This window comes from Chlorocebus sabaeus, chromosome 14 (assembly GCF_047675955.1).
Source record: "Chlorocebus sabaeus isolate Y175 chromosome 14, mChlSab1.0.hap1, whole genome shotgun sequence".
Taxonomy (NCBI): domain Eukaryota; kingdom Metazoa; phylum Chordata; class Mammalia; order Primates; family Cercopithecidae; genus Chlorocebus; species Chlorocebus sabaeus.
Window position 1 is genome coordinate 43059866 of NC_132917.1, and position 22019 is coordinate 43081884.

At 44.7% G+C, this 22019-nt stretch overlaps 1 protein-coding gene across 9 annotated transcripts in view; it reads right to left on the minus strand.

Annotated features, from left to right (window-relative positions):
* THADA (THADA armadillo repeat containing) overlaps positions 1 to 22019 on the minus strand; it is a 351338-nt gene that overhangs the window by 44957 nt on the left and 284362 nt on the right. For all 9 annotated transcript variants that reach the window (XM_073022941.1, XM_038006864.2, XM_073022942.1 and 6 more), the window contains 5 exons: positions 16340 to 16719; positions 15610 to 15728; positions 15209 to 15281; positions 10554 to 10707; positions 3289 to 3420 (listed from right to left, as the gene is read on the minus strand). In XM_073022941.1, coding sequence (XP_072879042.1) covers positions 3289 to 3420; positions 10554 to 10707; positions 15209 to 15281; positions 15610 to 15728; positions 16340 to 16719 — 858 coding nt within the window. The remainder of the gene's footprint in view (positions 1 to 3288; positions 3421 to 10553; positions 10708 to 15208; positions 15282 to 15609; positions 15729 to 16339; positions 16720 to 22019) is intronic.

Sequence of the window (22019 nt, forward strand, 5' to 3'; positions counted from 1 at the left end):
AATCTAGACCTAAAGCCAATTATTCAAAACGATATCTTAGGGTGAGGAAGTCTGAATTACTGCATTTAACGCCTGACTCTTCTACAGGTTCCAGAAAGTGCAAGCATTTAACGCTTGCCTCTTCTACAGAAAGAAAGATCTGTTAAGGAGCACTGGAGATCCCAGGATAGCTGTGCTGCGTTCTGAGGAAGGCAGGACAGAGCCCAGTCTATTCTGTTCCCACAGGAGATGAAGGTCTCCCTTTGCCCTCTCCATTTCTATTGTCGAGCTCTCCAAGACCTAAGGAATACTTTGTCCTGGATCACAGTGACTTGTGGCCTCTGACTGCCTTTCCCGATTTCCTGGTAGTTTCACTTCCTGGAATGCCACGGTCTGACTTCTACATCAGTGCCAGAGGCATGCCTCGGTATTTTTCCCTGGACACCTCATAGGTTTGAAACTCTGAAGTCACCTCATGCTTTCCCTTCTCTCCCACCTCCCACAGCAGCACTCCCCATGTTGAGATTACCCAAACCCCAACCAGTACTCTCACACATCAGTCCTCTCCTCTCCACCCCATCCCTACTGAGAGCAGCTGGAGAGGACTGTCGCTGCCAGCCCCCAGCTGATTTCCCTGCTTAATAAATCCCCTTACTCATCCCCAGCCCTGGCCCATCTCACACACTGCTGCAGAGATTCCACAAGTATGTTTCCTGTAACACCAGTCTCCTCTGAGTGCCTTCCCACCTCATTCCTGCTTTAAACCCTCTCCAGCTTCCCATTACCTGCAGAAGGAGATCGGGGCTTGGTACTGAGCCATCCCACAAGCGGGTGCCCCTGCCTTGCTCAGTTCATTTCCTGCTCCTCTTCCTTGCCTGGCCTAAGCCTGTGTTCTGACCACAGAAGTCCACTCACTGCTGCCCAATCAGCTCCCAGGTTCTCCCCAACTCCAGGCTTTGGCTCCAACTTCTCTTTCTGCATTGACTGTTCTGCTCTCATTTGTGTCACATCTCTCCCTTCCTTTGAGCCCACTCCACTCTCCAGACCCTTTCCAGAGAGACCCCACAGAATGCACCTCCTAATTCCCCAAGCTCCTCCAGCAGGCTGCTAGAAGACAGTCTGAGAGCAGAGCTCCGTCTGCATCCATCCCTCACTGTCAGTGGGAGATCTCAGAGGTGTGGAGCTCTTGCGTTGTATTTCTTTCTTGGAGGAAAACTGAGAACTAACTTTAATTTTTTCATTATAATTTTAACTTCTCAAAGAAGACGTTAAATATTAACACAACTTAATAATGTTATTTTACTGTGGCATTTAGCCAACCACTGATTTGGGGACAAAAGAAACAACATGTACTTTTAAGGTAGTTAAGACTCAATGGTAATTAACGTGGAACACCAAAGAGGAAAACATCAGCAGTGATTCTACAAAATCCTTATATGTTGAATGAATGTGAAGTTACCACCAGCACTTGATATCCTTGAGAGACGGTAAAACAAGACAATATTGTTCTTTTTTTTTTTTTCTGAGACGAAGTCTTGCTCTGTCACCCAGGCTGCAGTACAGTGGCACTATCTCAGCTCACTGCAACCTATGCATCCCGGGTTCAAGAGATTCTTCTGCCTCAGCCTCCCAAGCAGCTGGGATTACAGGTGCCCACCACCACGCCAGCTAATTTTTGTATATTTAGTAGAGATGGGGTTTCACCATATTGGCCAGGCTGGTCTTGAACTCCTGACCGCAAGTGATCCACACGTCTCAGCCTCCCAAAGTGCTGGGATTACAGGCGTGAGCCACTGCGCCTGGCCTAAAACAAGACAATATTGTTCTGATGAATCAGTTGCCTAACTTCTGATTAAAGAAAAAAATCAGGGTCCTGAAAAAATTCTCAGTCCTCAGCTACTTTTCAGTCTAAAGAAAAAGATCTATATTTTATGCTTAAGAAAATCAAGCTGGGCTGGGTACGGAATCTACTGTGTATTATAATCCAACAAATGTTTACTGAGCACTCACTGGGCTTTCTGTGTGTCCTTCTAAGCAAATGCTGCAATTGGAAAAATGAATAAATTACCAATGGCAGAATTTTAGCTATTGGGGAAGTCTGGCAGGTTGGGGGCTGAGGCGAGCCTGCTTGCATATCACTTGTGGCTCCGTTCCAAATGCTATCCTCCTGAGAGGAAAAGCTGATCTAGGCGAAACCTGCCCTGGTGCAGTATCACTGAGAGATTATTCCAAAACTAGCTTCTTCCACATAGGCAGAGAAGCATGCACAGACCATTTAGACTGCGGATTCAGATCCTGGAAGGTTCACACATCTCGGGAGGCTTCCAGGGAACACAGTCCTGTGTTCCGCCTTGGCAAGCAGCCCCAGCCAGAGTAACTGATGTGGGGCCTTGCATCAATTACAAAGGCTATCTGGCTTCCTCTTCTCTCATTCTGTTGTCTATTAAGGTGAACTTCTTTGCTCAGCTTTGATCCCTTGCCTCAAAACAGTGTTCTTGCTTCTCATTGGGACGGTTGATCCAGAGACCTTTCCTGACACCCAGCCCCAAGAGAATCCAAGTCCACTAAAGCAGGCATCCTCCTAGATGGCCACTTGTCCAGAGGTGTGATCTTACGTCTACTCCATCTGCCCCGTCTCTTCCATCCAGCAGCCCATTTTCTACCCACAGCCTGAGTTCCTTTTTGCTTTTGTAGCATTTGCCATTACATGCACATGACCCCGGGCCCGGGGCTGTAACCGCTTATACTATGGCTGTGACCTCAGGACTACCCAGCTAGGGTGCTCTTCTTTCCACTCCCCTCTTCCCTCCTGGGTTCATGTCATTATCAGATGAGCAGCTAGGACACAAAGTAGAGAAACTTAATGTACACATAATCATTTGTTGCTTTCTTGCACACAGGAACAAAATGATGGTTTTGTGATTCCTGAGTTATGGAACCACACAGATAATAGAAACTTGGCCTTATTTAAAACCGATGACAACGTAACTAGCAAAAGACCTAACAGTTTATTAAATCTCTACCTTTAAAAATAATTTTTCTCTAGGATGTCCTAGAGCAGGGGTCAGCAAACTATGGCTAGTAGATCAAATCTGAGAAGCTGCCTATTTTTGTAAGTACAATTTTATTGGAACACAGTCATGCCCATTTGTTTACCTACTGTTTGTGGCTTTCCCACTAAAATGGCAGAGTTAAGACAGAGACCAAATGACCAACAACGCCTAAGATACTATCTGGCTCATTATAGAAAAGTGTGCCAACCCCTATCCTACAGCAATAAGGCAATGCGAAAGGATAAGAACGACGTACCTGTTGACTGGCAGGTATTTTCTTGTGACATGGCAGTTGTCACAGTTTCCGTGGCTGCATCTCTAACAGCTTGCTCCTCACTCTGCAGAAGGGTAAGGACACACTTCCAGAGAGCAAGTGTATCCTGCAACTCTAAGAAGACCAAAAGGAATCTGAATTACCTAGAATGCAATTAACAGGCAGGTGCAAATACTGCTTCAAATCCCTGGTGGAAGAGAGGAGCACTGAATGAGTTGCAGCTATTCCTTTTTTTCTGGGTATTGTTAAGATAGAAAGAGTGTTAGACAAATATTAGCAAAGAGAGACTCCTAAGGGAGCAGATTTGGAAATGTCTTTTTTGGGGGTGAGGAGATAGGCTTTCTGGAGGCAACCAGCCCTAGGCAAGGCCTCCAGAAGATGCTGCCCAGCTGACAAAGACCTGGTGCCCTACTCTTCTAGTTGAGTCCTGATTCTCTAGAAGAAAACTTTATGCATAAGGCTGCTTTGGAGAAACTGGCCCAGTGTTGATTCAAGTGTCTGAGCCTATAAATTCTGAAAGTGAAGCATCAATCAAGATTATGCTGTGGGGGCATGAATAAAAAGAGGCTGGGTACGGTGGCTCACACCTGTAATCCCAGCACTCTGGGAGGCTAAGGTGAGTGAATCACGAGGTCAAGAGATTGAGACCATCCTGGCCAATATAGTGAAACCCCATCTCTACTAAAAATACAAAAATTAACTGGGCGTCATGGCAGGCGCCTGTAGTCCCAGCTCCTTGGGAGGCTGAGATGGGAGAATCGTTTGAACCTGGGAGGCAGAGGTTGCAGTGAACTGAGATCGTGCCACTGCACTCCAGCCTGGTGACAGAGCGAGACTCCATCCTCGCCCCCAACCAAAAAAAAAAAAAAAAAAAAAAAGAGAAAGACCCATGATAAAGGCAGCAACTTGTGTCCCACGTATGTAGGGGGTCCACTATCTGAATGCCATTATTACTCCTGGATACTGATCTGTCTATTCAGCCTGTGCTAGGTGCTGCTGTGGACAATGAACAATAAAAGATAGTATCTTGTCCTGAGCAATCAAAAGGAATATAAAGTCAAAAACACAAAGCAATGAGTTGTCAAGAACAAAATTGCGTGGCTGTGACTCATAAGAGGAAAAATGAAAGTGGACTGCTGTAACTGACATAGAATTCAAGATGAAAGTGAGAGGTGAGCATGGCCTCCCAGAAAGGGTACCTCCGGTCCAGGTGGGGTGGGCCTGGGCTTGTGGAGGGTTATCACTGGAGAGCCATGGAAGACCACCACGCAGCATCGCCATCCTTTCAATGGAGAAACTACCCTGCCCTAAGAACTCCCCTTTGTCTATCCTCTCCCTCATCTGTACATGGAGAACCTGGTTTCAGAGTCACTGATGCTTTAGTCATACCAATAAAACAGTGGCTCCATTTGGGGTTTCGTTCTCTTCTTTTCATTACAGATCTGATTTTAAATTTTACTCAGCCTTTCAGTCTCCATCCTTTCTAGCTGTTCTGTAAGGGTTCAATACCTTCCTTTCTTAATATTTTCCTCTTTTAACATGGTCATCATTTATATCCTTCAAATCCTTCCCTCTTCAGTCCATTTCAATTTTTCTTTTTCCTTAAATGACTTTGCTGTGCCCTTGACTTTTCTCATGTACTTCTTTTTTTTTTTTTGAGATGAAGTTTCACTCTTGTTGCCCAGATAATAGAGACTTGGCCTTATTTAAAACCGATGACAATGTAACTAGCAAAAGACCTAACAGTTTATTAAATTTCTACCTTTAACAATAATTTAAAAGGCTGGAGTGCAATGGTGCAATCCCGGCTCACTGCAACCTCCACCTCCCGGGTTCAAGTAATTCTCCTGCCTGAGCCTCCCGAGTAGCTGGGATTACAGGTATGCACCACCACACCCGGCTAATTTTGTATTTTTAGTAGAGACAGGGTTTCACACCATGTTGGTCAGGCTCAAACTCCTGACCTCAGGTAGACCCAGCCTCCTCAGCTTCCCAAAGTGCTGGGATTACAGGCATGAGCCCCTGTGCCTGGCCTCTCATGTACTTTTACGTCCTTTGCTTCTACCTATTCTGTACCTTTTTTCATTGAGATGGGGTCTCACTATGTTGCCCAGGCTAGAGTGCAGTGGCACAAGGGCTCACACTGCACACTCGACCTCCTGGGGTTCAATTCTCCTGCCTCAGCCTCCTGAGTAGCTGGAACTATAGGTGCGCACCACCACATCTGGCTAATTTTTTAATTATTTGTAGAGAGAGGGTCTTGCTATGTTGCCCAAGCTGGTCTCGAATTCCTGGGTTCAAGTGATCTTCCTGCCTCATCCTCCCAAAGTGCTAGGTTTATAGGCATGAGTCACTGCGCCTATTTTTCATGTTCTTATAGGCACAGGACCCAATTTCACAAAGGAATTCCAGGTTATTCCATACACATTTTACCTGTTATGAGCTAGGGTTTGAGTAGTTAAAGTCACCCAGAAAATGTGCTGCAAAATGGTATTAACTTTACTGGAGAAGCTTTACTAAGGTTTGTCATCCTTTGCTCTTATTCCTCCGGGTCTAATGATTAAATCACAATCACAGAAGGTCCCTTCTCAATATATCTCTCTGGCTGTAAGAAAAATGCCTGAAGTCACTAAGAAGAAAAAAGTTAAAACCATATTGAAGAAAACATTGTATCCTAGAGAGATACAGGGACATGAGACCCTTTATTGGTCCGAACTCCTACAACATTTAAAATTTGAATCTCACTATCTAAAAAACAATTCCCTCCTTTATTCTGTAAATCCTTTCTCCACAACTATACTGAAAGCTTCTTGGAGGCAGTGACCATGTCTGATTCTTGAGGGCTGAGCATGGAAGAGGTACACAAAAATATAACTCTACTAATAGATGAGAAGAGAATCAGAGCATGTTAATATGGGATTAAACGCGGCAGGAGAGGGCAGGGCTGGGGTTGAAGATGGCTTTAGAACCTGGGTTTTCCTTTTATTAAACCCTATGCTTAAAAGCAAAACAAAAAAACAAAATAACACCATTTAAAATTTTTTAAAAAAAGAACTATGCTTTTCAATTCCTTAGGATTTTCTCAAGCTTGGTTCTTACACATCATTGACATGCTGCCCTTTCCTATTACTCTTGACACACAGAGTAGCAGTCAGGAGAGACACGGAGGTGTACAACATGCTGGAAACCAGCTAAGATCTGTACATCCATTTAATTTCAAAATATCTCCACCTTTACGTCCCAAAGATCCTAATATGGTTTGGATTCACAAATCTCATGTTGAATTGGAGTGGATGGTGGGAGGTGAATGAATTATGAAGGCAGATTTCCCCCTTGCTGTTCTCATGATAGTGAGTGAATTCTCACAAGATCTGATGGTTTAAAAGTGTGTGGCCCTTCTCTCTGCTCTCTGACTCTCCTGCTCTGCCATGGGAAGCTGTGCCTTGCTTCCCCTTTGCCTTCTTCCATGCTTGTAAGTTTCCTGAGGCCTACCAGCCATGCTTCCTGTTAAGCCTGTGGAACTGTGAGCCAATTAAACCTCTTTTCTTGATGAATTACCCAGTCTCAGGTAGTTCTATATAGGAGTGTGAGAATGCACTATTACAGAAAATTGGTACTGGAAATGGAGCACTGCTATAAAGACATTTCCACCTGAAAATGTGGAAGCAACTTTGGAACTGGGTAACAGGCAGAGGTTGAAACAGTTTGGAGGGCTCAGAAAAAGACAGGAAGATGTGGGAAAGTTTGGAACTTCCTAGAGACTTGTTGAATGGTTTTGACCAAAATGCTGACAGTGATATGTGCAGTGAAGTCCAGGCTGAGGTGCTCTCAGATGGAGATGAGAAACTTATTGGGGACCGAAGTAAAGGTCACTATTACTATGCTTTAGCAAAGAGACTGGTGGTATTTTGCCCCTGCCCTAGAGATCTGTGGAACTTTGAACTTGAGAGAGATCACTGAGGGTATCTGACAGAAAAAAACTGTAAGCAGTAAAGCATTCAAGATGTGACCTGGCTGTTTCTAAAAGTGTATACCCATATGCATGAACAAAGAGATTATCTGAAACTGGAACTTACATTTAAAAGGGAATCAGAACATAAAAGTCTGAAAAATTTGCAGCCTGGCCACATGGTACAAAAGAAAAATCTATTTTCTGGGAAGAAATTCAAGCCTGCTGCAGAAATTTGCATAAGAGGAGCCAAGGCCGGGTGCAGTGGCTCATGCCTATAATCCCAGCACCTTGGGAGGCCGAAATGGGTGGATTGCCTGAGGTCAGGAGTTCAACACCAGCCTGGCCAACATGGTGAAACCTTGTTTCTACTAAAAATACAAAAATTAGCCAGGCATGGTGGTGGGCACCTGTAATCCCAGCTACTGAGGAGGCTGAGGCAGGAGAATCGCTCAAACCCAGGAAGCGGAGGTTACAGTGAGCCAAGATCGTGCTACTGCACTGCAGCCTGGGCAACAAGAGTAAAACTCCATCTCAAAAGAAAAAAAAAAAAAAAAAAAAGGAGGAGCTGAATGTTAACAGCCAAGATGACAGGGAAAATATCTCCAGGGCATTTCAGAGACCTTCATAGCAGCCCCTCCCATCAAAGGCCAGGAGGCCTAGGAGGAAAAAATGGTTTCTTAGATCAGGCCCAGGGCCCAGCTGCTCTGTGCAGCCTCAGGACACGGCACCCTGAGTCCCAGCAGCTCTAGCTCCAGCTGTGGTTAAAAGGAGCCAAGGTACAGCTCGGGCCATTGCTTCAGAGGGTGCAAATCCCAAGCCTTGGTGGCTTCCATGTGGTGTTGGGCCTGTGGGTGTGCAAAAGGCAAGAGTTGAGGTTTGGGAACCTCTGCCTAAACTTCAGAGGGATGATGAAAACACTTGGATTTCCAGGCAGAAGTCTGCTGCAGGAGCAGAGCCCTCATGGAGAACCTCTATTAGGGCAATATAGAAGGGGAAATGTGGGGTTAGAGGCCCCACACAGAGTCCCCACTGGGGCACCACCTAGTGGAGCTGTGAGAAGAGGACCACCGTCCTCCAGACCTCAGAATGGTAGGTCCACTGACAGCTTGCACTGTGTGCCTAGAAAAGCTGCAGGCACTTAACACCATCCTGTGAAAGCAGATACAGGGGCTGTACCCCTTAGAGCCACACAGGCAGAGCTGCACAAGGCCTTTGGGAGCCCACCCCTTGCATCAGCATGCCCTGGATGTAAGACATGGAGTCAAAGGAATTTATCTTAAAGCTTTAAGATTTAATGACTGCCCTGCTGGGTTTTGAACTTGCATGGGGCACGCAGCCCCTGTGTTTTGGCCAATCTCTCCCATTTGGAATGGGAGCACTTACCCACCACCTGTACCCCCATTGTATCTTGGAAGTAACTAACTTGTTTTTGATTTTACAGGCTCATGGGTGGAAGGGACTTACCCTGTCTCAGATGAGTCTTTAGACTGTGTACTTTTGAGTTGATGCTGAAATGAGTTGAGACTGGAGGACTGTTGAAAAGGGATAATTGTATTTTGCAATGTGAGAAGGACAAGAGATTCAGGAGGGGCCTGGGGTGAAATGATATGGTCTGGATTGCCCAAATCTCATATCGAATTGGAGGCGGGGCCTGGTGGGACGTGATTGGATCACGGAGGCAGATCTCCCCCTTGCTGTTCTCATGACAGTGAGTGAGTTCTTATGAGATCTGATGGTTTTAAAGTGTGTGGCACATATTCCTGCTCTCTCTCTCTTTCTCCTGCCACCATGTGAAGAAGGTGTTTGCTTCCCTTTTACCTTCTGCCATAACTGTAAGTTTCCTGAGGCCTCGCAGCCATGCTTCCTGTTAAGACTATGGAACTGTGAGTCAATTAAACCTCTTTTCTTCATAAATTACCCAGTCTCAGGTAGGTTTTTTTTTTTTTTTTTTGAGATGGAGTTTTGCTTGTTGTCCGGACTGGAGTGCAATGGCACGGTCCTGGCTCACCACAACCTCCGCCTCCCAGGTTCAAGCGATTCTCCTGCCTCAGTCTCCCGAGTAGCTGGGATTACAGGCACGTGCCACCATGCCTGGCTGATTTTTGTATTTTTAGTAGAGACGGGGTTTCTCCATGTCGGTCAGGCTGTTCTCAAACTCCCGAACTCAGGTGATCCACCCGCCTCAGCCTCCCAATGTGTTGGGATTACAGGTGTTAGCCACTGTGCCTGGCTCAGGTAGTTCTTTATAGCAGTGTGAGAACAGACTAATACAGATACCTTCAACTTAAAACAAAAATCATTGAATGCAACCAGCAGCCTATCCAGTTACTTTAGCCAGATGCCTATAAGTCATTCTTGAATTTTCCTTTTATATCAACCTCAATACCACCAAGTCCTGTTGATTCTACTTCCTAAATCTTTTGAGCCTGTTCTCTCTTGCTTGCTGTCAAAGCTTTACACTCACCCATTCATTTCTCACCTAGATTATTGCAATAGGCCTCCCGGAAGAAAGGACAGTTAGGCTGAGTCTTGAAAGACAAATAGAAGTCAGTCAAGCAGTGGTTTGTTTAATTTAGAGAACTGTTCCCTACTGATGACACACAGGGCCTGTGTTAGGGAGTGGTGGATAAGGCAGGAGGAGTGGGTTAGGGGACAGAACAGGAAGGGCCTTGTGAGCCGTGCTAAAGGGTGTTTAGGCTTTATACTGAAAGCAGTGGTAACCCACTCAAAGGTTTTAAACAGTAGACTGAAATTATCAGACTTGCATTTCAGAAAGATCTTTGTAGAAAAAAGTTTAGGGTAAGGCTGAAAAACAAGAGGCTGGTTTTTGTGTGTTGGTGGTCTGGGAGCAGTGGCCCATGCCTGTAATCTCAGCACTCTGGGACGCTGAGGCGGGTGGATCATCTGAGGTCAGGAGTTCGAGACCAGCCTGGCCAACATGGTGAAAACCCGTCTCTACTAAAAACGCAAAAATTAGCTGGGCATGGTGATGGACGCCTGTAATCCCAGCTACTTGGAAGACCGAAGGAGGAGAATTGCTTGAACCCAGGAGGTGGAGACTGCAGTGAGCCAAGATCATACCATTGCACTCCAGCCTGGGTGACAAGAGTGAAACCCCATCTCAAAAAAAAAGAGTGTGTTCGTGAAAATGATTAGAGCATGAACTAAGATGGCAGGAATATATCTGAAAGACATAAAGGTAGGTTTCATGTTGCCATCTTTCACCTTCCCTTTTTTTAGGCAAGAGTATCTATTCATATTTTAAGTGAACAGACTTCCGTCTCAGCACACTTACCAAGAATAGGATGGGGGTTGGTGAGGAAAAGTGGTGCAGTACTGGTGAGGACTTCAATGACGGCCAGCCTCGACTCTGTAGGAAGATGGTCTTCACAGGACAAGATGACCAGCTGAACCCACTGCTTCAGCTCAGCAGCTATTAATTCCCTGTTCTAAAAGCACAAAATATACCTATCAGTTCAGAAGATGCAACAAGGGCTGACATGGAATTAGGGGTGACCTACACCAGACTGGGCCTGCAGATTAGCTCTTAGCTCAATGGGAAGAAGGTTGTTTTTTAGTTGCTTTTCTATTCCAACTAGAGAGAAATATGCCCAAGGAAGAAAACCTGACCTGTCTTTCGGTAAGATGGAGTCACCATGACTAGACAGCAAGTTGTTTTAGTCTTTTTTTTTTTTTTTTTTTTTTTTTGAGACAAGATCTTGCTCTGTTGCCCAGGCTGGAGTACAGTGGTGCAATCTTGGTTCACTGCAACCTCCACTTCCTGGGTTAAAGTGATTCTCCTGTCTCAGCCTTCTAAGTAGCTGAGAGTACAGGTATGCGCCACCACACCTGGCTAATTTTTGTTAGACAGGGTTAAAATGAGACAGGGTTTCGCCATGTTGGTCAGGCTGGTCTCAAACTCCTGGCTTCAAGTGATCTGCCCACCTTGGCCTCCCAAAGTGCTGGGATTACAGGCATGAGCCACTGCTCCCAGCCTTCCTTTAGTCTTTCTGGATGCAAATCAGGTTATGAGAACACTGGCATACATTTGGTCTCGTAAAGACCAAATTTGTGGGGAAAGACTGTCCAGCAAATAACAACGTGTTGTCACCAATAACCAGATGCCCCTCCTATAGTAACAGAACCCCAGATTTTTGGCTGGGCCCATGGGCACCCAGCTAGAAACTACATGTCCCAGTCTCTCTTGCATTTGGGAGTAACAGGTGATTAAGTTCTGAAGACTGGGATGACACTAGAAGTAGTATCTGTGCACTTTCAAGTCATACCTTAATAAATGCCCATGATCTTTATTTCCTGGGTTTCCCCTTCCTGCTAGCTAAACAAGGACAAGATGGTGGAAGCTGGAGCAACCAGGTGGGGCCCTAAGATAGAAACTATGTGTTTAGGACAGCAGAACAACAAAGTATGAGAACCTGGTGACTCAACACTGTCAAGCTACATTTGCTTTGGACTGCTTCTATCTGATTTAAGCCATAGTATTTATGAGTTTCTGTTGAAATATTTAAAGCAGAATCACAGGCCAGGCACAGTGGCTCATGGCTGTAATCCCAGCCGAGGCAGGTGCATCACCGGAGGTCAGGCGTTCAGGACCAGCCAGGCCAACATGGTGAAACCCTGTCTCCACTAATACACAAAAATTAGCTGGACATGGTGGCGCACGCCTGTAATCCCAGCTACTCAGGAGGCTGAGGCAGGGGAACTGCTTAAAGCCAGGAGGCGGAGGTTGCAGTGAGCCAAGATCACGCCACTGCACTCCAGCCTGGGAGATAGAATGAGACTCTATCTCTAAATAAATAAATAAAGCAGCATCTAACACTATTGTTTAAACAAAGCAGTGTTGTTTTTATTTTTTAGAAAACTAGATTATCAGTTTATTACAAAGGCCAAAAGATACAAATGAACAGCCAGATTAAGAGAAAGATACACAGGGAGAGGTCCGGAAGGATCCCAAGCACAGGACCTCCTTTCCCTATGGAGCTTTGGGGTGTGCCACCCTCCTGGCACGTGGGTGCATCCTGTTCACCACCCAGAAGCTCTATGTACGTTTCATTCTTCAGGGTTTTTAAGGAAGCTTCATTGCAATAGCATGATTGATTAAATAATTGGCCATTGGTGATCAACTCAACCTTCAGCTCCTTGTTGTTTTTAATAGTAACAGTTTTACCGAGATACAGTTTACATACTGTAGAATTCAATCATTTAAAGTGGCCAATGCAGTGAACTCTGGTGTATTTACAGATATGTGCAATCACCACCACAGTCAATTTCAGAACATTTTCATCACCACAAAGAGAAACTCTGCACCCTTTAGCTATCACTTCCCTATCCTCCCATCTCCCCAACCCTGAGTAAGTACTGATCTACTTTCTGTCTCTATCAATTTGCCAATTCAGGACATTTCCTATAAATGGAAATTTCCTATAAATGGAATCAGATAATATGGCCAAATAATATTCCACTGTATGGATATACTACATTTTGCTTACTCATTCATCAGTTGATAAACATCTGGATTGTTTTCATCATTTAAACTCTGTTCTTTCATTTTCTAACAGGGACTGTTGTTCCACATGTACTTTACTTCTCCTATCAACTGAACCTCTTTAAACGTTCAAAATGTAAGTAATGATTCCTTTGATCATCTATGGGCATCTATGCAACTAACATGATGCGTATATTAGACCTTGAGGAAGATGCTAATTCCCAATGCACCAAGAAACTCATATTTCCCCAGGAGCTTCTTTTATCTATTTCTCTACAGTTCTGTTCATTATTTTCTCCCTGGAAAATTCCCAATTTTCATTAAATATCACTTTATTCATGTACTGGACATAATAACTGGTTAAAAACAGCTTTGGATAAGAATATTGCCTTGGCAGTCTTGCTAGGCTGCCTGGTGACTTCTGTCTTAGAACTTGGTGTTTTTTTTTTTTTTCTTTTTTTTTGAGACGGAGTCTTGCTCTGTTGCCCAGGCTGGAGTGCAGTGAGATGATCTTGGCTAACTGTAACCTCCACCTCCTGAGTTCAAGCGATCCTCCTGCCTCAGCTTCCTGAGCAGCTGGGATTACAGGTGCATGCCACTACACCTGGCTAATTTTTGTAATTTTTGGTAGAGATGGGGTTTTGCCATGTTGGCCAGGCTGGTCTCAAACTACTGACCTCAAGGTGATCTGCCCACCTCAGCCTCCCAAAATGCTGGCATTACAGGTGTGAGCCACCGTGCCTGGATCTGGTGTTTTTTGTTTGTTTGTTTTGTTTATTTTTGAGACAGGGTCTTACTCTGTTGCTCAGGCTGGAGTGCAGTGGCATGATCTCAGATCACTGCAATCTCCGCCTCCCAGGTTCAAGCAATTCTGCCCAGCCTCCCGAGTAGCCGGGATTACAGGCGCCCACAACCACGCCCATCTAATTTTTGTATTTCTTGGTAGAGATGGAGTTTCACTGTTGGTCAGGCTAGTCTCGAATTCCTGACCTTAGGTGATCTGCCTGTCTCGGCCTCCCAAAGTGCTAGGATTACAGGTGTGAGTCACCATGTCTGGCCATTTCCCCCCCCCCGCCCCCGGGCTATAGTTTTTAGCAAATCATCTCTATTCCTATACTCCCTACACCCCACCTGACTTTTTTGGGGGCTTTTTTTAAATCTCCTTGGCTTGTGCTTGTTAATTCTTACCCTCAGTTTTATCTCTGCCCAGCCCCATGCTCTCTGAACTTCATGATCTCCTCTATGAAGTCTTCTTCAGCCTCTGAACTCTCGCTCCTTCCTCTGGGTTCCCATGGCCCTGGCACACCTTCCTACTAGAGCATGTAATGTAATTATCTAATGTTCTCTTTCTCTCATTAGACTATACCTCTAGTCTCTGTTCATCTTTGTATTTGCAGTACCTACACATCAGTGCTACGTTTATTGTAAGGGCTCAGGGTCCACAATGTTATGCCACCACCATCAGTGTGGCTGTGTGGAATCCGGATCTTCAGGTAATTTTCCTGTGGTATTGGTTGCCTTCTACTTGTGATTCTGTGATGGTGCTATGTTTCTTGTACGCACCTAAGTGGCATGTATTTGTCTTAAGACATCTTCCCAGGAAGCTGTTTTTCTTACTTTAGTTCTACTTCACTACCAAAGGACATGTAAAACAGGTGGGGCGTATCTGGGCCTCCACCCAGAGCCAGCTGGGTCATGTTCTGGGGGGAATATTTAAGCCTTAGCAATGTATTTTCATACTTAGTTCACTAGGTTGCAATCCTAAATATTTTTAGAATTGACATGCTTATGCGTCTTTAAATAAAGAGTCCAGCTAGAGAAATGGGGGAAAACATAAGGGGTTTGGGCATATGTGTTTTGGGGGGAAGGTTCTGTTACCCCCATGAACTCTACTTTTAAAAATGCCTAAAACAGGCTGGGCGCAGTGGCCCACATCTGTAATCCCAGCACTTTGGGAGGCCGAGGCGGGTTGATCACCTGAGGTCAGGAGTTCGAGACCAGCCTGGCCAACATGGTGAAATCCTGCCTCCACTAAAAATACAAAAAATTATCCGGGCGTGCTGGCACATGCCTGTAATCCCAGCTACTCAGAAGGCTGAGGCAGGAGAAGAATCACTTGAACCCAGGAGGCAAAGGTCGCAGTGAGCTGAGACTGTGCCACTGCACTCCAGCCTGGGCAACAAGAGCAAAACTCCATCTCCAAAAAAAAAAACAAAAAACAAAAAAAAAAAAAAACAAAAAACAAGAGAAAAGAAAGGTGGCATCCAAAGAAGTCTTCTCAAGTTATACTCAAACTGAAAAACCAGCATGAACAATATTTTTGTAGATGTTACATACACATGTCACAGGGGTTCTGCCTGCTGAGACTGTTCACTTTTACTGACACCTTCTGAGTAAATGAGAACACAAAACCCTAGGTCCCAGAACAAGATCAGAACTAGCCTTACCTCCACACATGTCTGCATGTGGTGAGAAATGACTTTGGAAGCAAGTCTCAGAGCTACACTCTGAATTTCAGATCTAGAAAAATAAACAAAAAAACACAAAATTACAATCAGACATATTTCATACACTGGCTTTTGCAGATAGTCTGTAATCCATGCAGAGGTGAACACTGAAAATCTCTACCTCCTGGTTACAAAAATGCCTCCGGAAGCAATCACCTTGTTGTTATTAACGCGAATCGCTGACATCGTTCTATTGCTTGAGTTTAGAACTCTTAGGCTGAGGCTTAGAATGAAACACAGGACCTGAGACCTGAGGCCAGGACTGTGTGCAAGTTCATTACATAATGACTGATGGGACCATACATCTTACCAAGGTTGTACAGGAGGTATTAGGGGCAAACCTTTCATTGGAAGCAACATCCATCGTCCAGATCAAGAACTCCTTTGGGGTCAGATGGACACAGTGCTCCGTCTGGGGAAGCCACTCACCAGGGTCCATACAGTGGAGAATTTTCAGTATCTGTGTAAGCCAAATCCACACACAAAAAAGAGAAATAAATACTCAGGGAAACGTCTCTAGAGGTTACATGATAATCAATTGTATCAACAAGAGGTCTACCTTTCAAAAGGCTCCCACTGACTTCTTATTTCCCCCATAATACATTTGGGAGACTGAGGCAGGGTGATGCAATGACTAACCAGACGGCCTCTAGTGACTTGGGATGGGAGCCAGATGCCTTGATTTCTAGGCCAGTGCCCTTTCCTTTTGATTATGCTTCCCAGGTGGCCATCTGCCCTCAAATAGCCATGTCAGCAAAGACTACCTCTAACACACTCTACAGTGAATTTTTAATGACCTGTTTCCTAAACATCCCAAAGTGGTTTGCTCTGTCTTTGGTTAATCTCTGCCATCAATACCCCATCATCAAAAGCTTTTCTTGGTGCCCTCCTAGGTATGACGCCATGCCAACCACCATACAAAAAGAGTCCTTATCCACTGGATGTTGAATCTACTTCCTATTGCTCCTGTAGAGCCCAAACTCAATCTTGCCTTCATGATCCTACCATTCCAGTGGCTCACAAAAGAATGTGGGGAATGGAAAGGGCCAGTCAGTACATTGGAGACTTTACCTTGCAGAAGCATTCTGGGTGATTTTCCTTCATGGCCAACAATAAGAACTTCTCTTCCATGTTGCACAGCAAGGGTGGCAGACCCTTCTCTCCAAGTCCAGAGGCTGCTGACAAGAACTTTTCCAAGAGGGCTTCCAGTGTCAGTGAGCGCACTTCAGGGAAGGCAGATTCTAACAGCTGAGAGAAAGAGATGGGGACATCCCTCTCCCGCTCTCCACTCTTGGCTGCTGCAGCCCACACTGCAGCAATGGTTAGTCTAGTGAGGCTCTCGAGGTACTGGGGCAGGCCTGGCGCCTTGAAGGCACAAGGGAATCCTGTTATCAGCTCTGATCCTGAGATAATCCCTCTGACTTCCTCCCAGAGGCCAAGACTCTCCAGAACTAAGAAGCAAAAAAAGCAAAGGGAAAGAGATAATCACTTTAATTTTCCACAAAAGGACATGACAGAATGAAGACTGAATCCACTGCGTGAGGCCATCAGATATCTCCCATAAGCAGATTTCAAACACTGTCATAAGTGAGTGGCCCTTGAAGGTTCAGACTTCTAGTCCACAACAATTTCCATTTAGGTAATGTATAATTTTTCCAATACGGGTACAAAGGAATTACTATTAGAAGATGTGTTCCTGGCACCCCTCCTCAACATTCAATAAATACGAACTCAGTGACCTCTTATCACTGAGCCTCAAAGCTGACCAAGAGTATAAACTTCCTTCAGGGGCTAAGCTTCCCTCTGTAACACCCCTTCCCAGAAGCTCTTGGTTGAACCCTACGGTACCCTGGAGCTCATGAGATAGCTTATTCCATTGTCAGTAGATCTAATTGTCAAAAAGTTCTTTTTGTGTTTTTACTCATTAGCCTAATGCTATATTTTGAGGCTCCCAATGATAGCTCTTTAGGCATTTGATTACAATTTTTGTGTCCCCTCTGTCTTCTCCAGATGAAACATTCCTAATTCCTTCCCCAAATGATGGGGTCACTGTCTCTCATTATTCTAGCTGCTTTCCTGTGGACATGCCTCACCCTCTCTTAAAGGATGGCCCATAGGCTGGATCACAAATCTCCTGCATGGTTTAACCCACAGGACTATTACTTTCCCTGTTCTGAACTGGAGTTGCAACACACTGTTGACTCATATGGAGCACAAAGTCAACTGAAACCACAGCCCTTCTTTTTTGACATGGTCTACTGATGGTGGTGAGTCATCTTTCTCCCACTTTGTACTCAGTACTTAGGCCAAGATGTGTTTTCTTTGTTTGTTTATTTTAAGCCCAAGTATATCCCTGTTAAATTTTAGCTTCCTGTTAAGTTTTATGGTCTGCCTTTCATTTGCCGAGATCTTTTCATATTCTCAGTTCTGATTAAAAAATAAAAAAACCCAAAAACTTATTGCCTGCTTACTATGTGGTAGGAGCTAAATAAGATCACTGCCCTTAAGGAGTTTATAGTCAGTCTAGTTTGAGAAAGAAATTCATGAACACGTAATTCCAATATAGTGGTATAAATGATAACCCAAGTCTCAAAGAGGAAGAGAGGTGACAATGTGTTAGGACCACCAAAGGCAGGGGAACCAGGTGAGCAAAGGCTCAATGAAGGCGTGAAACAGAATGGACCATGTGAGGAACTACAGGCCATCCCATAACACTGGAGCATAAAATTAAGAGGTGGGAAAGGGCAGGAGATGAGGCTAGGGAAGAAATGTGGCTAGAGTACAGAAAGCCTCCTAGACAATGTGAAGCAGCTAGTTCTGTATGCAAGGGAATGCCACTGAGGGGTTAGTTTAAGCAATAAGGTCAGGGGCCCATTTTCACTGAAGTGCTCTTATTGTTAAGGGGGCAATATTAGAGGCAGGGAGACCAGTTACAACACTACTGCACCGTAGTCCAGGAGAGAAATAAATGACGAGGGCCTAAAGTTCAGAAGGAATCGGGAGAAGGTGGGTTTAAGAAACACTGAAGGTCTGAAGCCAAGGTGATCATTTAAAAAGGCAGAAAAGAAAGAAAAAAAAAACTATGGAAGGGATAAAACTGGCAGGACTAGGGAATGAGGGTGCGGACTAGGGGAGGAGTCTTGGGTACCTCCCAGCACCCAGTTCTTCACACATGTTCATCATCTAATAGAAGTTGGGTAAACCAGCTGGGCCTGGTGGCTCATGCCTGTAATCCCAACGTTTTGGGAGCCCAAGGTGGGAGGATTGCTTGAGCCCAGGAGTTTGAGACCAGGCTGGACAACATTGTGAGAATCTATTTCTACAAAAAATAAAAAGTCAGCTGGGTGGGAGATCACTTGAGCCCAGGAGGTCGAGGATGCAGTGAGCCATGATGCTGACACTGCACTCCAGCCTGGGCAACAAAGTGAGACCCTATCTCAAAAACGCATACAAATACACAGGAATGCCTAAATGCCCACAATCAAATAATTACTAAAATTTATGTGGGTAAGGTGGAGGGCAGAGGCCTTCGGTGAGCAGGTTCCCTGCTGGCCCTTGCTTCAAATGCTCTTCGAGGCTCTCACCAATTCATTAACTAGCCCTCTTTGGTTTGAGTCATACCTCAGTTATGAATCCTCTTAATTGTACCATTCTGTCCATGAAGTTTTATCTACAAGAACTCAGGACAGACTTCACCAAATGCCTTGCCAAAATTTAGATATTATATTCACAGCATTCTCTGATAAACCCTGACAACTGTACCCAAGATGTTAACAAGTTTATCCTGGATTGGCTTACCAGACAGCATTTAAGTGATACGCATTTACAGCTAATAAAACACTGTTTATATTTATCATCTCATTATAACTCAGAGACCTCTGCCAACTTCTAGAAAACTAACATAAACATAATGCAAATGTAAAACATTAAGATAACAGAAAAATTTATTTGAAATTGAAAATTTGCATAGACTTGCAATAATTCGAGATTTAAAAATATACAATATTTATGTAACACATCAAATTGTTTCAAAGTCTGCCACAAGGGGCAAAACGGGGACTGGACTTGGGCTCCAATATGATGGGATCCGAGGGAGGCCATCATCTGGGGTTGCAGACAAACCTCTTTTTTTTTTTTTTGAGACAGAGTCTCACTCTGTCGTCCAGGCAGGAGTACAGTGGTGCAATCTCGGCTCACTGCAGCCTCCACCTCCAGGGTTCAAGCGATTCTCCTGCCTCAGCCTCCTGAGTAGCTGGGATTACAGGCGCGTGCTACCATGCCTGGCTAATTTTTGTATTTTTAGTAGAGACAGGGTTTTGCCATGCTGGACAGGCTGGTCTCGAACTCCTGACCTTGTGATCCGTTCGCCTCAGCCTCCCAAAATGTTGGGACTACAGGTGTGAGCCACCATGACTGGCCATACCTCTACTCTTAACTCAGACATTACAGAATTCCCAGCTCACAAGGAGGCACCTTTTTATTTTTAAATTTTTTTGAGACAGAATCTCCCTCTGTCACCCAGGCTGGAGCGCAGTGGCACAATCTTGGCTCACTGCAACCTTCGCCTCCCCGGTTCAAGTGATTCTCCTGCCTCAGCCTCCAGAGTAGCTGGAAATACAGGCACGCGCCACCACACCCGGCTGGCTAATTTTTGTATTTTTAGTAGAGACAGGGTTTAACCATGTTGCCCAGGCTGGTCTCAAACTCCTGACCTCAAATAATCCACCCACCTTGGCCTCCCAAAGTGCTGGGATTACAGGTGTGAGCCACTGAGCCCAGCCAGGCAGGCATCTTTATAAAGCAGTGAGGGAAACCCTGGGCAGTTGGGATCTTCAACCTCTGTGTCATCTCTGTTTCAGTGTCTAAAAACCGAATCTCATAATAATTTAATAATAAGAAGAGCACAGTACTATTGTCTCCAGGTACCATTTCCCTATCCTTCCTACCCACTCTAGAGTACACAGAGGACAACATTATATTCAAAAGGAGTTTCATTTGTTTGGCACAGTCAGAAATACGGCTCAGAAATCTGCTCTTAAAATTATAATTAACAACAGGAAGAACTATCTGGGTTGTTCTGGATATAGTCCAGGCTGAGTGTAAGTGTAGTCTGCTGGACTTGAGAGGTGGACACCCAGACCCACTTGCCTGGTCTGGGGCCTTAAGAAGGGATGATATCACCAGGAAGCCAGGGAATGAAGGCACTACCCAAAAGAAGGAGGAGATGGGGAGCAAGCACGCTGATGAGGTGAATGAACGGAGACAATCCTTAGGGACTTCTTGACCTACACTGCCTGTGACTTCAGTATTAACTTTGTAAGTATTTCCTAAGCATATACAGGTTGAGCATCTCTAATCTGAAAATCTGAAATCTAAAATGCTCTAAGATCAGAAACTTTTTACATGTTGACATGGTGCCACAAGTAGAAAATTCCGCATCTGACCTAATGCAGTCAACACACAGATGCAGTTTATTCAGTGTCCCCAAGGGAAAAATAAAATCACCTTTCAGTTATATGTATAAGGTATGTATGAAACATAAATGAATTTTGTGTTTAGATTTGGGTTCCATCCCCAAGATATCTCATTATATATGCAAATATTAAAAAAAAAAAAAAAAACTCAAACCTGAAATCTGAAACATGTCGGGTCCCAAGCATTTTGCGTAAAGAATGCTTAACTGTATTAGGTACTTGGGAGATACAGAGATGCAGAGCTAAGAAAGAAAAAGATCTGCTTCAAAGAGCTTTAAGACCAATGGAAGGACAAAGAACAAGTACACAATAATAACTATAAAAATCCGGCTGGGCGCAGTGCCTCACGCCTGTAATCCCAGCACTTTGGGAGCCTGAGGCGGGCAGAACACCTGAGGTCAGGAGTTTGAGACCAATCTGACCAACATGGTAAAACCCCGTCTCTACTAAAAAAATACAAAAATTAGCTGGGCGTGATGGCAGGCGCCTATAATCCCAGCTACTCAGGAGGCTGAGGCAGGAGAATCGCTTGAACCCAAAAGGTGGAGTTTGCAGTGAGCCAAGATACAGCCACTGCACTCCAGCCTGGGCAATAGAACAGACTCTGTCTCAGAAACACCACCACCAACAAAAACCTATAAAAATCACAAAATGTTTAGTGTCCTAAAATTGTTATTAATAAAAGCTGAAATTTGGGCCGGGCGCGGTGGCTCACGCCTATAATCCCAGCACTTTGGGAGGCCAAGGTGGGCAGATCACCCAAGGTCAGGAGCTTGAGACTAGCCTGACCAACATGGCGAAACCCCATCTCTACTAAAAATACAACAATTAGCCAGGCATGGTGGTGCATGCCTGTAATCCCAGCTACTAGGGAGGCTGAGGCAGGAGAATTGCTTGAACCTGTGAGGCGGAGGTAGCAGTGAGCCGAGATTGTGCCACTGTACTACAGCCTATACAACAAGAGCAAAACTCTGTCTCAAGAAAAAAAAAAAATGCTGACATTTGTTGAGTATTTACGTGTCATGTACTGTTACGTAATTATAACATATTACATACCCATGATTTAATGCTATGAATAAAAATTACTTCTATTTTATTTATTTTTTTGAGACAGAGTCTCTGTCACTCAGGCTGGAGTGCAGTGGCACCATCTCGGCTCACTGCAGCCTCTGCCTCCCAGGTTCAAGCAATTCTCCTGCCTCAGCCTCCCAAAGTGTTGGGATTACAGGCGTGAGCCACTGTGCCCGGCCAAAAATTACTTTTAGAATTTATACTTG